At 45.9% G+C, this 15,000-nt stretch overlaps 1 protein-coding gene across 1 annotated transcript in view; it reads left to right on the top strand.

The window, feature by feature from the left end:
* Positions 1-15,000, top strand: part of LOC308369870 (cationic amino acid transporter 2) — a gene marked incomplete at both ends in the record, with an annotated part of 47,814 nt that overhangs the window by 1,379 nt on the left and 31,435 nt on the right. The window contains 3 exons of the mRNA XM_080844419.1: positions 34-189; positions 777-933; positions 14,591-14,727. Coding sequence (XP_080700545.1) covers positions 34-189; positions 777-933; positions 14,591-14,727 — 450 coding nt within the window. The remainder of the gene's footprint in view (positions 1-33; positions 190-776; positions 934-14,590; positions 14,728-15,000) is intronic.

The following is a 15,000-nucleotide window of genomic DNA, read 5'->3' as shown; positions in this document are numbered from 1 at the left end:
AGAAGGGCTGATTGGCTGCGTGGTCGTTATCAGGCACGTCCAGCGTGGCCAGGGCCTGGAGCGGAACATTTGATGACCTCATCGGGAACAAGATCGCCACCGCCCTGCGGGAACACCTGGCCATGGACCTGCCCGGCCTCGCCCCCTACCCAGACTTCTTTGCTGCAGGGCTGATCATGCTCCTGGCCGGTGGGTGTGTGTGTGTGTGTGGTTTAGGGTCAGGGTTAGAGTTCTGCTCACTTTTCATGCTGTTAATCATTGAAGATGCAGAATCACATGCTTCTTGTAATAACGTGCCAAAGAGTCTAAACCAACTGACACCGAAACCACACCTGATTTCTACATAACTAAAGGTTTTGGTGTTTATGGAAGTTAATGGAAGAAAAGAGTCTTTGTGTGTTTCTGCATGTTTGTGTTAGTAATAATAGAGCTGTTAATAAGAATAGACAGGTGTACAGATGTAGAAGAGGACTCAACTCTTATGCTCTCGCCTTAGACCCCTAGATCACTAAACCCACTTTAGTCTTGACCTTTGAACCCTAGATCACTAAACCCACTTTAGTCTTGACCTTTGAACCCTAGATCACTAAACCCACTTTAGTCTTGACCTTTGAACCCTAGATCACTAAACCCAGTTTAGTCTTGACCTTTGCCCCTACATCACTAAACCCACTTTAGTCTTGACCTTTGAACCCTAGATCACTAAACCCAGTTTAGTCTTGACCTTTGAACCCTACATCACTAAACCCACTCTTATCGCCTCACTATTCCTCCAGGCATCCTGGCGTTCGGAGTTAGGGAGTCTGCCATAGTGAACAAGGTTTTCACTGCCATCAACATCCTGGTTCTGATCTTTGTCATCATCAGTGGCTTCATCAAGGGAGACCTGGAGAACTGGAGCCTCACCCCGGAGTTCATCTTCAACCAGACAGGGTAGGTGCCGGGGTTATAGAGCTCATCTCAGGGGTGGTGCCTGGGGCAGGAGAGCTCACCTCAGGGTAGGTGCCTAGGGCAGGAGAGCTCACCTGAGGGTAGGAGCCTGGGGCAGGAGAGCTCACCTGAGGGTAGGTGCCTGGGGCAGGAGAGCTCACCTCAGGGTAGGAGGGGTTATAGAGCTCGCCTCAGGGTAGGTGCCTGGGGCAGGAGAGCTCATCTGAGGGTAGGTGCCTGGGGCAGGAGGGGTTATAGAGCTCACCTCAGGGTAGGAGGGGTTATAGAGCTCACCTCAGGGTAGGTGCCTGGGGCAGGAGAGCTCACCTGAGGGTAAGTGCCTGTGGCAGGAGGGATTATAGAGTTCACCTCAGGGCAGGAGGGGTTATAGAGCTCACCTCAGGGTAGGAGGGGTTATAGAGCTCACCTCAGGGCAGGAGGGGTTATAGAGCTCACCTGAGGGTAGGTGCCTGGGGTTATAGAGCTCACCTCAGGGTAGGAGGGGTTATAGAGCTCACCTCAGGGTAGGTGCCTGGGTTATAGAGCTCACCTCAGGGGAGGAGGGGTTATAGAGCTCACCTGAGGGTAGGTGCCTGGGGCAGGAAGAGTTATAGAGCTCACCTCAGGGTAGGAGGGGTTGTAGCAGCAATTCCTATTATACTATCACTGGTAGCTGAGTTGGATTTTCGTTCTGACGCGTGTATAAAAGATGAGGAGTAGAGGTGAGTCCAGTTGGTCCCTTTGACTGTTTATTGCAAATGGTGGATACAAGTTGTTGGAAATAAAATAAAAGATATTAAACTAAAGTCTTTTGTCAAAGCACAGTTCATTACAAAGTCCTTGCACACGGTCAAAAAACTGTTGCCTTTCTCCGCCACGCCCAGATGCTGTGGCTCCAGGCTTTTAAGGCCTTTTCCCCCTTGGGCTCCACCTTCAGCCACTCAGGTTTGTTCAGGTGTCCTCTAGGTGGGGCAAATACCTACGGCCATAGTGTCACTCATACAAACACACACACTCTTGCACATACTAATAAAGAGATAAAACATAAGAATCAACATAAAGGTACATTTGGCTCCTACATACCGGCCCCTAATTGTGTTTGTAGAGGCAAATACAATTATTTAAACTAATATTAAACAAAGGAGCCATTTCTATTTGCAGTTTACGTATTTTCAATCATTTGGCAATCATAAAATAATCTCAAAATATGAACTTAAAGTGAATAAATACACTTATCTTGAACTCTTTCAGTGTTCAGGATTTTACCTTACAGGAATTGTCATCACCCTTGAGCACTAAGCAGATTTTGGACACTGGCCTCTCCAGTACACTTGTCGTTGTTTGCAGCTTCACCACACGGACATGGCCTCTGGCATCAGGCTCGGCCTCTAAGACTCTTCCCAGTAACCAAGAGCTGCGAGGAGCGATGTTATCTGCTATGTGCTGGGCCTCTTCCACACAAAAAACGTCTTTTCAGCATGCTCCTGCCCCTTCTCACCTCAAAAGGGCAAAAGTACTCAAGACCAATGTTCGTGAATGGTGGCAAGTCTGTGACAAGTCTTTCACCTGGCAGATCAGCCATCTTTTGTTCACCAGGTTTTCCTCTTTTCTTTCTGCAAGTCACACAGTGAGAGACAACCTTTCGTGCAGCAGTGTTGGCATGTACAATCCAGAAAGTTTTTTTTCGTACCTGGGACAGCATTTGTTACCTTCTTCCATGTCCAGTTTGAGCATGGATGTGGCGCAGGATCAGAGTTGAAACGTGGTGGTCTTTGACCAGAATGGCAGGGTGTTTCCTTTCTTCTAGCATAGCTGATCTCCTCAGACGCCCAACCACTCTGAGGGTGCCACCATCCAGCATCGGATCCAGTCTGTAGATCAGTGGTTCTTAACCTTTTTGGAGGTACCGAACCCTGCACGCTTCATCAGTGCTTTCACCGAACCCTTCAAAATTGGAAAAAATGACTCCCATCACGTTCGTTTATACAAGTGAATCCATATTTTACGTATTCGTCCGTCCAATTTTTCTTTTTGCTCGACATAGTGTATGACCTGCGAAGAATGTATGACCGCTCTCAGTTGCAACGAACCAGAAAGTCATTGTAAGTTGAAGTGAGAAGGTGGGTTCAGTGGGACCTCGCACGCCCCCTTCCTTAAGGCAGGGGTACTGTTTGCCTCCCCTGCCCTTTTTCGCGGCAGTTTTATGTCAGAATCAGCCAGACTAAATAGGTTCTACGCATGCGCTCAACACAGTTTGTGAGGGAGCCTCACGGTATCGCTGTCTCCTGTCTGTTTGAACAGGACATGCGCAAATTTAGCGATTTTGATTATAATAAAGCTCGAAAAGATTGGAATCATGCAGAAATGACATTTATATCAGGAGATAAATATTAAATTCATTTTATTTTATCGTTTTTTGTTGTTTGTTTTTTTGACTCCTGCCGAACCCCTGAGAGTGACTCACCGAACCCCTGGGGTTCGATCGAACCCAGGTTAAGAACCACTGCTGTAGATGCTGCTGCCTTTTCTCACACAGGATGCTTCCTCTTTCAGCATGCTGATTTCTTGTGGGAAACTTTGTCTATGCACATTGTTAAATATTGCATTTTCTGCTCTTTTTAGATCTTCAAATGTTGTTGATTCTTTCTTATTAAACTTAACAGACCTTGTGTTTATTCTGGTTGCCCTTTGATACTGACAGTCGTCCTTTGAGTCCTTTATTTTCTGCACCAAGAGCTTCAATGCATCCTTCACTTTCATTATCCATGCAATAGCTACTCTCAACTTCAGCCAATCTGAAACGTAATTGAGTAACTTGCTTGTGGGCCTTTCCTCACATGTCTGCATGATGGAATTAACAGTTACAGATTTTCTGACCTCTGGGTCATCCTTACAAAGCCGACTCCTGTCTACTGGGTAATTTGGCCAATCCTCTTCTGATGACCAGAGGAACTCTGGTCCACAGATCCTTCTTTGATTTCTCATAAACCTCTCGCCACTTACACGGTTGTTAGTTATCATCATTTTATCAGCTTTAAAAGGTAAGTTAATGCAGTAGTGACCCTTTCACTTTAACAGATTCATTGGCAATGCTCAAGAACTTCTTGTCATCTACTGACATTTCACTCTTTTCATCATAGACTCTCTCATTGAACTCAGTGTTGTGTTGACTCACCAGATGTTCTTGCAGGTTAACCAGGGAGATCCTATTAGCAGTCACTGTGGCCTTGTCCACACCTTTACTGCATCCTCCCAATGGACCATTGACTACCCATCCTAGTAGGGTTCTTACAGCATAGGGCCCATCTTCTTGTGAGTTGATCACCTGCCAGGGTTCCATCAAATTTGCTGCATTCATTCCAATGAGTAAATCAATGTCAGAGTCTATTTGTGGTAATTGAACTTCACTGATATAAGGCCATTTCCTTAAATCCGCCTGTGTTGGGATGTCGTCCTTTGTCACCGGCATAGACCTTTGAGTGAAGACTTCTGGTAAAGGGAGGAAGTTGTTCACTTCGCTCACTTCTAGACCTGACACCAACATGCTCTTGACATGCCGTTCTTGTGACATTGTTTTTAGCAACACAGTTGTTGGTTTCCCTTCAAGGCTCAATTTCTGCGCCAGCCTCTCTGTGCAGAATGTTGCTGAACTGCCCAGATTGAGAAAAGCATACGTTTGAATGATCCTGTTGCCTTTCACAGATTTAACTTGAACAGGTAAGATTGAAATTGCACATTTAGAGTTCCCGGCCCCATTATGCCTACAAACATTGGACTTCACCTCTTTGATGTTCTTTGGTGGCTCTGATGACTTTGAGGTCTCACCTTTGACCGGAAAGTTGATTTGAAGCACACTGGGATGCATTCGGTTGCAGATGTTGCATGGCAGACCCCCTGCATGGCAGTCTTTGCTTCTGTGCCCTGTACACAAGCATCCAAAACAGAGTGCCTTTTCCTGTAAAAGATTCAACTTTTCCCTGTGTGATTTCTTCTTGAATTCAGAGCAGTGCTCCAGACTGTGAGCACCATCACAGCAGAAGCATGGGGATGTTTCATCACTGTCCATGTTTGAAGTCACTGGAGTGGTAACTGCTGCCACATTAGCTGCATAATTAACCTTGGGCCTAAACATGGGCTTGCTAACCTCGGGCCTTTTACTCCTACTTGCAACTGACTCTTGGATATCTCCAAATACTGGGTTGGGGCATATTTTTGCCTGTTTCTCAATGAACTGTACAAGATCTGCAAATGTAATCCTGCTGTTGCTATCCAGTTTTTCCTGAGCTTTAGTCATCCACTTATCACGAACTTGAAGGGTAATTTCATTACTAAGGCCTTCAAGGTAGAGGCAACATTCAGTTCATCCATGCAATCCAGTTTTGTCATGGCATTACAACATCCTTTCAGAAACAGAGCATACTCCTTCAAGGCCTTTGGGTCTTCAGGCTTCAGGCTAGGCCAACTAAGAGCTTTCTCAATGTAAGCGGTGGAAATGTTTTACTCATTGCCGAAATGTTCATGCAACAAGCGTTTGGCTTTGAGATAACCCTGATCTCCATCCATATGCTGACAGCTTCTTACTAGTTCAAGTTCAAGTTCAAGTTCAAGTATTTATTTGTTATATACACAGAAAAACAGAGTCAGACTGGGCATTGAAATTCTTGGGACAAGACACCGTACAACAACATACCATAGCATAACATAAAATAACATAACATAACATAACATAACATATAAGTACTCTGAACATCAATTCCACATATAATAAATATACAAAATAAATTTAAATATACAATACCATCTACTAAACATATCATACACATATAGTAACCTAAACTAACCTAATATACCTATACTAACCTAAAGACAAATCAAATGTGTATCAAACTCCATCACTGTCCATTTAAAAGCCTGATGGCCCTGGGAAAGAAACTGCTCTCCAATCTACGGGTGCGAGATTGAATACTTCGGTAACGCCTACCAGATGGCAAAGGGGAAAAAAGTTTATAGGATGGATGGTAACAGTCTTTAAGGATCCTGCCAGCTTTCCTGATGCATCGTGTATGGAAGATGTCCTGCAGGGCTGGGAGCTCCCTGCCTATGATAAACTCCGCAGACCTGACCACACTGCGTAGGGCCTCACGGTCCTTGGCTGTGCAGCTCCCGTACCACACTGTGATACAACCAGTCAGGATGCTCTCTATAGTACACCTATAAAAGTTAGTGAGGATGACTGATTCCATACCAAACTTCTTCAGTCTCCTGAGAAAGAAAAGGTGTTTCCGGGCCGCTTTCACCACCTTGTTCGCGTGAACAGACCAGGTGAGATCATCGCTGATGTTCACCCCAAGGAACCTGAAGCAACTGACCTTTTCCACTAGAGATCTATTGATGTATAGGGGCGCATGCTCTTCTTCCTGCCGTCTCCTATAATCCACAATCATCTCTTTAGTTTTACTGATGTTAAGAGAGAGGTTATTTACCTGACACCATGTTGTCAGGGTATCAACCTCCTCTCTGTAGGCTGCCTCATCGTTGTCAGTGATGAGGCCCACAATGGTTGTGTCGTCAGCAAACTTCACGATGAGATTTGAACTGTGCGTAGCCGCACAGTCATGCATGAACAAGGAGAACAGGAGGGGGCTGAGCACACAGCCCTGGGGGGTGCCTGTGTTGGTGATTACTGTGGATGAGGTGCGGTCACCGATTCTCACCACCTGTGGCCTCCCCGTCAGAAAGTCAAAGATCCACCTGCATAGGGAGGTGCTTAGTCCCAGGTCTATGAGCTTGGCGATGAGTCTGGATGGGATGATGGTGTTGAATGCGGAACTATAGTCAATGAAAAGCATTCTTACGTATGTATTCCCTTTGTCCAGGTGGGCGAGGGCGGTGTGCATAGTCAGGGCGATGGCATCGTCAGTAGACCTATTGGACTGGTATGCAAACTGCATAGGGTCCAGGGAGGGAGACAGTGAGGAGCAGATGAAGGATTTAACTAGCCGCTCGAAGCACTTCATTATGACAGAGGTCAGTGCTACAGGGCGATAGTCATTCATGCAGATGGCCTTGGTGTTCTTGGGCACAGGGATGATGGTGGTCCTTTTGAAGCAGGTGGGAAGTACAGACATGCTGAGGGAGAGGTTAAAGATGTCGCTGAAGACCCCTGCTAGCTGGTCAGCGCAACCCCTGAGGACCCTACCTGATATGCCATCTGGGCCCGGTGCCTTGCGAGGGTTGATCTTTTTGAAGCAGTGCCTCACTTCAGCTACAGTTAATGTAGGCACACCACTGGATAGGCCTTCAGGTAACTCCACTGCAGGGGGGTCACTGTCCCTCTCAAAGCGAGCGTAAAAGGCATTCAGCTCGTCTGGGTGTAGGACAGAAGACTGGGTCTCACTGTAACTCCCCCCTTTATAGTCAGTGATGGCTCTTAGTCCACTCCACATGCGCCTGGGGTCAGAGCCATGGTAACTGGACTCCACTTTAGTTCTGTAATCCCTCTTTGCTGATTTGATGGTGTCACGACCCTGGCGGGTCTAGGCCCCGCCCCAATGTATTTGCATGCCTGTCTGTCTCTGTCTTTTCAGCAGTAATTGGAAGCAGGTGAACAGCAGGGGATTGGACGCAGGTGGATCTTTTAACTGGCTGGGTTACAAAAGCCCTGAGGAGACTGAAGTCGGGAGAGCGTTGGATTGGAGCTGTGGATGGATCTTTGGAGTGTGGATTTGGATAGTGATTGTATTGGATTGGATTTGGATTTGGAGTTGGAGTTGGAGTTGGATTTGGATTTGGAGTTGTCGTTGGTGTGTCGTCGTCGTCGTTGTTTGTTTATATCACCCATCTATTGACTTTACACAACATCTTTTGTTTCTATTCACAGCACTGACCTTCACCACACGTGTGCTATAATTATTAGATACCTATACTGTTACCTTTAATAAAGAACTATTTATATTATTATTATTATAAATTCTGCGTGGTCTCCCCTTCATGTTTCATGCCTGTGAGCCTGGCACGTCACAATGGCCTTCAAAAGGTCGTATCTGGACTTATCAGGATCCCCGGAGTTAAAGGCCGCAGACCGGGCTCTCAGGTTGGCCCGGACCGCAGCATCAACCCAGGGCTTCTGATTTGGGAAAGACCAGACAGCCTTCTTGGGAACGACATCATCAATGCAGTGTTGGATGTAGCTGGAAACAGTATCCGTGTATTCATTTATGTCCCCATCTGCTGCCTCCCGAAACATCAGCCAGTCAGTGGTGTCAAAACAGTCCTGGAGAGTAGCCACACTCTCGTCACTCCATTGATGGACTGACCTCGCAACAGGTCTGACCTGTTTCAGCTTTTGCCGATATGCAGGGAGGAGAAGAATGGAGCTGTGGTCAGCCTTTCCAAAAGCAGGGCGGTGGAGGGGTTTGTAACTGTCCCGGAATGCTGTATAACAGTGGTCGAGGGTCTGGTCTCCACGTGTGAAGAAGTCTATGTGCTGATGGTATTTAGGCAGGACTTTCTTCATGTTGGCTCTGTTGAAATCTCCAACAACAATGAAGGCTGCCTCCGTGTGCATATTCTCCAGACCAGTGGCGGCTGGTGGATTTTAAAGTGAGGGAGGAAGGACTGCGCGCTTGGTTGCCATTGGCCCGTTTGTACTGTTGGTGGCATAAGTATGTGAGACTCAAGTTGTTTCAGGGTGTTTTGGTGAACTACAGCACAAAATAGCCGGGAGGGATAATTATGTGAATAAAATTGATAAATTCACCAGTGGCAGCATTGTACTTTGAAAGCTGGTGGGCAGCATGTCTTTGATGGACTAGTCCAGGCCAGAAGGAAAGGATGCAAAGCCAATTAGTCAAATCAGGACTAGATTCTGGGCCAATCATTGGGCCTATTTTTTCCACTCAATGACTGAAGCTATTGGTTGTAATTTGTCTGATTATTTTCAGCTACAATTGTTTTAAGAAGAATGAAGACACAATACCTTAATTGATGCCATTTCAAATGCATCGTGCTCTGAATCATTCACTTACATCCTTTTGCGCAAGTATTATTGGCTAGAAAAATGGCGTTCCTGAATTGTACCGTGGTCATCAACATAGCGCAAGATGACAGACAGCTGAGAATGACAGTTAATGTCTGTGGTCTCGTCAATTTGCCAGGAAAAGAAGTGTGCCCTGTTAAGTTCCTTTTCTAGCTCTGTTTCAATCGAATGGTGAATGGCTGCAATTAGATCGTTCTGGATTGTTTTTGACATGCCTGTGAAGACGGTGGAGCTTTCCAGATGTTCTGCCAGAACACGGTCATACTTAGCTATCACCTCCACAAGTTCCCTGCAATTGCCCTTGTTGTCAGAATTGTCCCCTTCGTCATGCCCCCTGAATGACAACTCTAGCATGCCTAGGTAAGCCGTTGCATCTAACAGACGTTTTAGCACCTCCCTATTGCCACGCACTTTAGCGTTATGCTGTTGAATTTGCAGCCGCACACCCTCATCCACTAACCGCTCTATAGGCATGGTGCCGCCTAGCAATGAAAGGCGGATAGCAGCACCAACGTGGTCTTGACATTTGTCGTGGCGCTTGGTTGCCCTGTCAATATTTTTTATATCAGTAAATCCATGAAAAGATCACGTTGGAGAGTTGACATTCATTAGTAAACAGGGCCAGCAATATAACCGATTGTTGGTAATGCTACCAGTCACCCACGAGTAGCCTACCTAGCAAACCATGTAGCACTCACGACACTGACTCTGCCGTTGCTTTTGGTGATTTCAATCTTCGGAATTGGTCTACCTGTTGCTTTAATGGCCAACTTGTCATTGTAACTCACCCCATGGAATGGTTTCTGTAATAAAACATGAACAATGTCCTCGGTTTCCATAGTTTACTTTATTTGCTAATTTGCTAATGTGTTTTCATTATTAAAATGATCAGATCTTCTTGCTTAACTGTGTCTCTTAGACTGAGCAGATTATCTTTCGTAGCCTAGATTTGAGGGGATAACCCCACCCACCATATCCAGGGCTTCTGCTTATTGGTTCATAGCGCAGACGTGACTCCAGCCTATTCGTTAATAGATTTTAGCGCTATCCAGACCCCTAAACTAGTCACACCCTCTCAGAGGAGGATCGTCCTCCCCTCTGCCATTGAAGTCAACGCATTCCACCGGCCGCCAGCGCAGGCAGAGAAATGAATGGGAGTCAATGGAGGGTAGAGGGAGGAAGGTCCTCCGGCAGTAATTTTCGATAGCGATAGGGGGTGCTAATGTCATCTTTACCCAGGGAAACTAACATTACATATACAAAGGTATTAAAGTAGTCATATTTAAGGGTTTTAATTAATCATAGTAGCCTGGGCAAAGTACACTTTTTTTTCTCAAAATGCTAAGGAGGATCTTCCTCCCTCTCCTCAATGGAGAAGCCTCCACTGCTCCAGACCCATTATAATCCCATACAGTTCATCCAAAGCAGTAGCCTTATTTGCCTGGGGAGGGATGTAGACTACACTCACGATGACTGCAGTAAACTCCCGCGGTAGATAGAAGGGTCTGATTTTTACAGTTAGCAGCTCAAGGACCGGAGAGCAGTGAGATGCTAGAATTGCTATATCCGTGGCCCATAGAAGGTTAACCATAACTAGGGATGAGAACCGATAAGATTTTAACGATTCCGGTTCCTTATCGATTCCTGCTTATCAAACCGATTCCTTATCGATTCTCTTAACGATTCTTATAATTGGGTAAGGGGTGAAAAAAGAGCACAAACGGGTTTTTTACATTAATGTTCTTTTATATAAATTTTTAGAATGTTTACATACACATTTAAATAAAACTTACATAACTTAAATAAAATGTTCTGTTTAATATAAAAGTTCATAAAAATAACAATGCTCCTTCCTTTTGTAAAAGGGTATATTATTAACTGAGCTGCCAAAAAAATTTAACTAGCAGTGGCAAAGACTATTTACAATTTTTGTGCAGAAAAATGTGCATGTCTGCCTTCTCTGGGAGGATACGCGATCGCTCCGGGTCTCCAGCTTGACTGTATATTTTCTTGTAGGTTGCTTGGTTGTATTGCTAATAGCGAACTATTATGCTTAACGCTTCTAATAGCAATGTAGAGTCCACTACAAACACAATAACGTACTAAAACATACTTACTTGTATCATGTACAAACTAGGCACTCAGTATATTTAACACTTAGCTATTGCTGCCACTGAATTGGCTACGAGAAACTTATCAATATCGAACTGTCAAACTGAGGGAGCTGCACGCCTTATTATTAACGGAGTCTTTTGTACAGCCTAACCCTACCCTAGAACCAACAGAGGGGAGGCAAGCACTGCCCCTGCCTCTAGCCAACGGCTGAAAATAGAAGATTCTACAGTTAAGCTAGCCTAGTTATGTAAGTTATATATAATATATGACAATGTCCAACATCGCCCATTCTGTTAAGCAATTCAATGCTAAGTTTAGTTATGGTTAACACGAAAACGCAAACGTTTGCTGATAACACACGAGTAACACCGTTATGACCTATGATAAAACATTTTGAGGAGTTTACCTTGGCAAGTTAGGGATGAAGCGCCGACGTTAGTTGAGCTGCTGCTGGCATCGAAAACATGACATTCTTGTAATTTTATACCATGTGTGCTCAAGTGCTTATTCATGGTAGATGTACTTCCTCCCTTTGAGGAAATACATTTTTTACAGAGGTTACAAGTGACCGTGTTTGCATCCGTTCAGGTGAAATAAAGCCACACTTTAAATCGCTTCTGTCGAGTTGCCATTTCTGCTGCGGTCTGATTATTATTAAGAGGTCGCGCATGCGCAAACGGCACATAGACCCGTTAACAGACCCGGTTATGAATTTGGCTAACGATTCCAAAGATTCGGCTCATTGGGAACCGGTTCTAAACAAGACCCGGTTCTCGGTTCCCATCCCTAACCATAACACAGACCCCTTTGCTTGCCTGAATCAGCTGTTCTGTCCTGACGGTATATGCTGAATCCCGATGGTGTAACTGCCGTATCGGAGATCTCCGGAACGAGCCAAGTCTCAACGAATGCCAATACACAACAGTTCCTGATGTCCCGTTGGAATTTAATACGTGCATTTAATTCATCCATTTTGTTGTCGATGGACTGAACGTTAGCAAGTAGGATGGTTGGCAAAGCAGGTTTGAAATACCGTTTCCGAGATCAGACTCAGATTTCATTTTGTCTATTCAAGATTGCAATTAGATTACTGGGAGCTACAATGTCCTGTAATGACCTGCACTGCTCTTGTTCAGGTAGTCTAGGACCTGCCATGTCTGCCTGGGAGTTTACAAGATCATCAACCAGCAGTCTGTATTCTGTACTGAGCTCAACTTTGTCAGAGTGATCATTGGATTTCTCATTAATACGTTCCAAAACAACATTACCTCCTTGAGTTGCACGATCTGCCTGTGGATTCAATCCAGGCTGTGACCTTTGAGCTGGACCTACGGCCTCTGGGGTTTCCTGGAGTAACCAATATCCTATATGTTCACCCAGTTCACCTTGCTTGCTTGCTTGAAACAAAGGTACGTGTTTCACCCTATCCTTTGGTCGAACAATCCTTTCTTCAAGCATGTTGGTTGTGAGAGCCACCTGTGCAGTGTGTCCATGTTGGCGAGTTCCAGGTTCCTTTCCTCGAAGTACGCGTTCATGCCATCAGCTGGGGTAGAAGCCACTTGCTCCTCAGCATCAGCATACACTGCAAGCTTGGCATTGGTAGCAGACAATTCAGCCTCAAAATTCAAAGTCTCCATTTGCCTTCTAATTTCTTCTCTTTCTTTGGCTAAAAGTTGTTCCTTTTCTTCTAAAGCATGCCTTTCTTTCATAGTAGCAGCCTTGGCTAAAAGTGCTGCCCTCTCAGCCTGTACTGCCAGACGAGCTGACGCTGAACTTGATTTTGAACTTTTAGATCCCCTACTGACTGAAGAGATGCTGTCCTTGGGACTAATTTCATCCTCCTTCTCTGTTAGAGGTGCAACTACAGGACAAGATTTAATCCATTCATCTGCCCTTGTCTTAAACTCCTCAATATTAATCCTCTTCGGTTCATACCATTGTCCTGTGTCTGTAACACGTTCATCCTTTGACAAAAGCTCTTGATATCGTTTGTGCAATTCATTAAACTCCTCTAAAACCTCTTTATATATCTGTAGGCTCTCCTTTACTTGCTCCAGGTTTGCTGGATCAGACATGAGCTCACTCATCTTATTCATTTTGCGAGTCAACGCAGCCAATTTATTCTTTCTAACTTGCTTTTTTTCTAACTCAAACTTTTCTTTTTGCTTTTTAGAATCAACAGAAGTAACAGCATGGTCATCCATATTGGAAACTGAGGCTCTTTGTTCAACTTGACAAACTTAAAAGTTTTTTCATAAACATACCGATTGCTGTGGATTCACTTGGATTCAATCTTGGCCATCTAGCACTCCAGAGTGGCACATGCACTTGAATTCACACTTGAACTTCCTTTGTTCCAGAATCCCGCTCCATCCAATGTTGCTTTCTTCCAAGTACATCCATCCAAGGAAGTTTTTTGACTAAATTGTAGCAGCAATTCCTATTATACTACCACTGGTAGCTGAGTTGGATTTTCGTTCTGACATGTGTATAAAAGATGAGGAGTAGAGGTGAGTCCAGTTGGTCCCTTTGACTGTTTATTGCAAATGGTGGGTACAAGTTGTTGGAAAAAAAAAAAATATATTCAACTAAAGAGTCTTTTGTCAAAGCACTGTTCATTACAAAGTCCTGGCACACGGTCAAAAAACTGTTGCCTTTCTCCGCCACGCCCAGATGCTGTGGCTCCAGGCTTTTAAGGCCTTTCCCCCTTGGGCTCCACCTTCAGCCACTCAGGTTTGTTCAGGTGTCCTCTAGGTGGGGCAAATACCTACGGCCATAGTGTCAGTCATACAAACACACACACACTTGCACATACTAATAAAGAGATAAAACACAAGAATCAACATAAAGGTAAATTTGGCTCCTACAGGGGTTATAGAGCTCACCTGAGGGTAGGTGCCTGGGGTTATAGAGCTCACCTCAGGGCAGGAGGGGTTATAGAGCTCACCTGAGGGTAGGTGCCTGGGGTTATAGAGCTCACCTCAGGGCAGGAGGGGTTATAGAGCTCACCTGAGGGTAGGTGCCTGGGTTATAGAGCTCACCTCAGGGTAGGAGGGGTTATAGAGCTCACCTGAGGGTAGGTGCCTGGGTTATAGAGCTCACCTCAGGGGAGGAGGGGTTATAGAGCTCACCTGAGGGTAGGTGCCGGGACAGGAGGGGTTATAGAGCTCACCTCAGGGTAGGAGGGGTTATAGAGCTCACCTGAGGGTAGGTGCCTGGGGTTATAGAGCTCACCTCAGGGAAGGAGGGGTTATAGAGCTCACCTCAGGGTAGGTGCCGGGGCAGATGGGTTATAGAGCTCACCTCAGGGTAGGTGCCGGGGGCAGGAGAGGTTATAGAGCTCACCTCAGGGTGGGAGGGGTTGTAGAGCTCACCTCAGGGTAGGAGGGGTTATAGAGCTCACCTCAGGGTAGGAGGGGTTATAGAGCTCACCTCACGGTAGGAGGGGTTATAGAGGCTGTTGAGGCTTTGGTTACTTAGAATCACCCCCCCCCCCCCCCCCCACAGGAACTTCAGTGACGGGACGGAGGCGGACCCCATCTACGGCACCGGCGGCTTCTTTCCGTTCGGTTTTGAGGGAACGATCGCCGGAGCAGCCACCTGCTTCTACGCCTTCGTCGGCTTCGACTGCATCGCCACCACAAGTAACCATCCTCCCCTCCACCCCTTCATCTCTCTATCCCTCTCTCCCTTCATCCTCCCCTCCACCCCTTCATCCCTCCATCCCTCTCTCCCTCCATCCTTCATCCCTCCATCCCTCTCCCTCTCTCCCTCTATCCTTCTCCCTCTCTCTCTCCATCCCTCTCTCCCTTCATCCTCCCCTCCATCTCTCCATCCTTCTCTCCCTTCATCCCTCCATCCTCCCCTCCAACCTTCATCCCTCTCTCCCTCCATCCTCCCCTCCATCCCTCCATGCT

Source organism: Sprattus sprattus, assembly GCF_963457725.1.
Source record: "Sprattus sprattus genome assembly, chromosome: 1".
Taxonomy (NCBI): Eukaryota; Metazoa; Chordata; class Actinopteri; order Clupeiformes; family Clupeidae; genus Sprattus; species Sprattus sprattus.
This window is presented reverse-complemented; position numbering and strand designations above follow the sequence as displayed.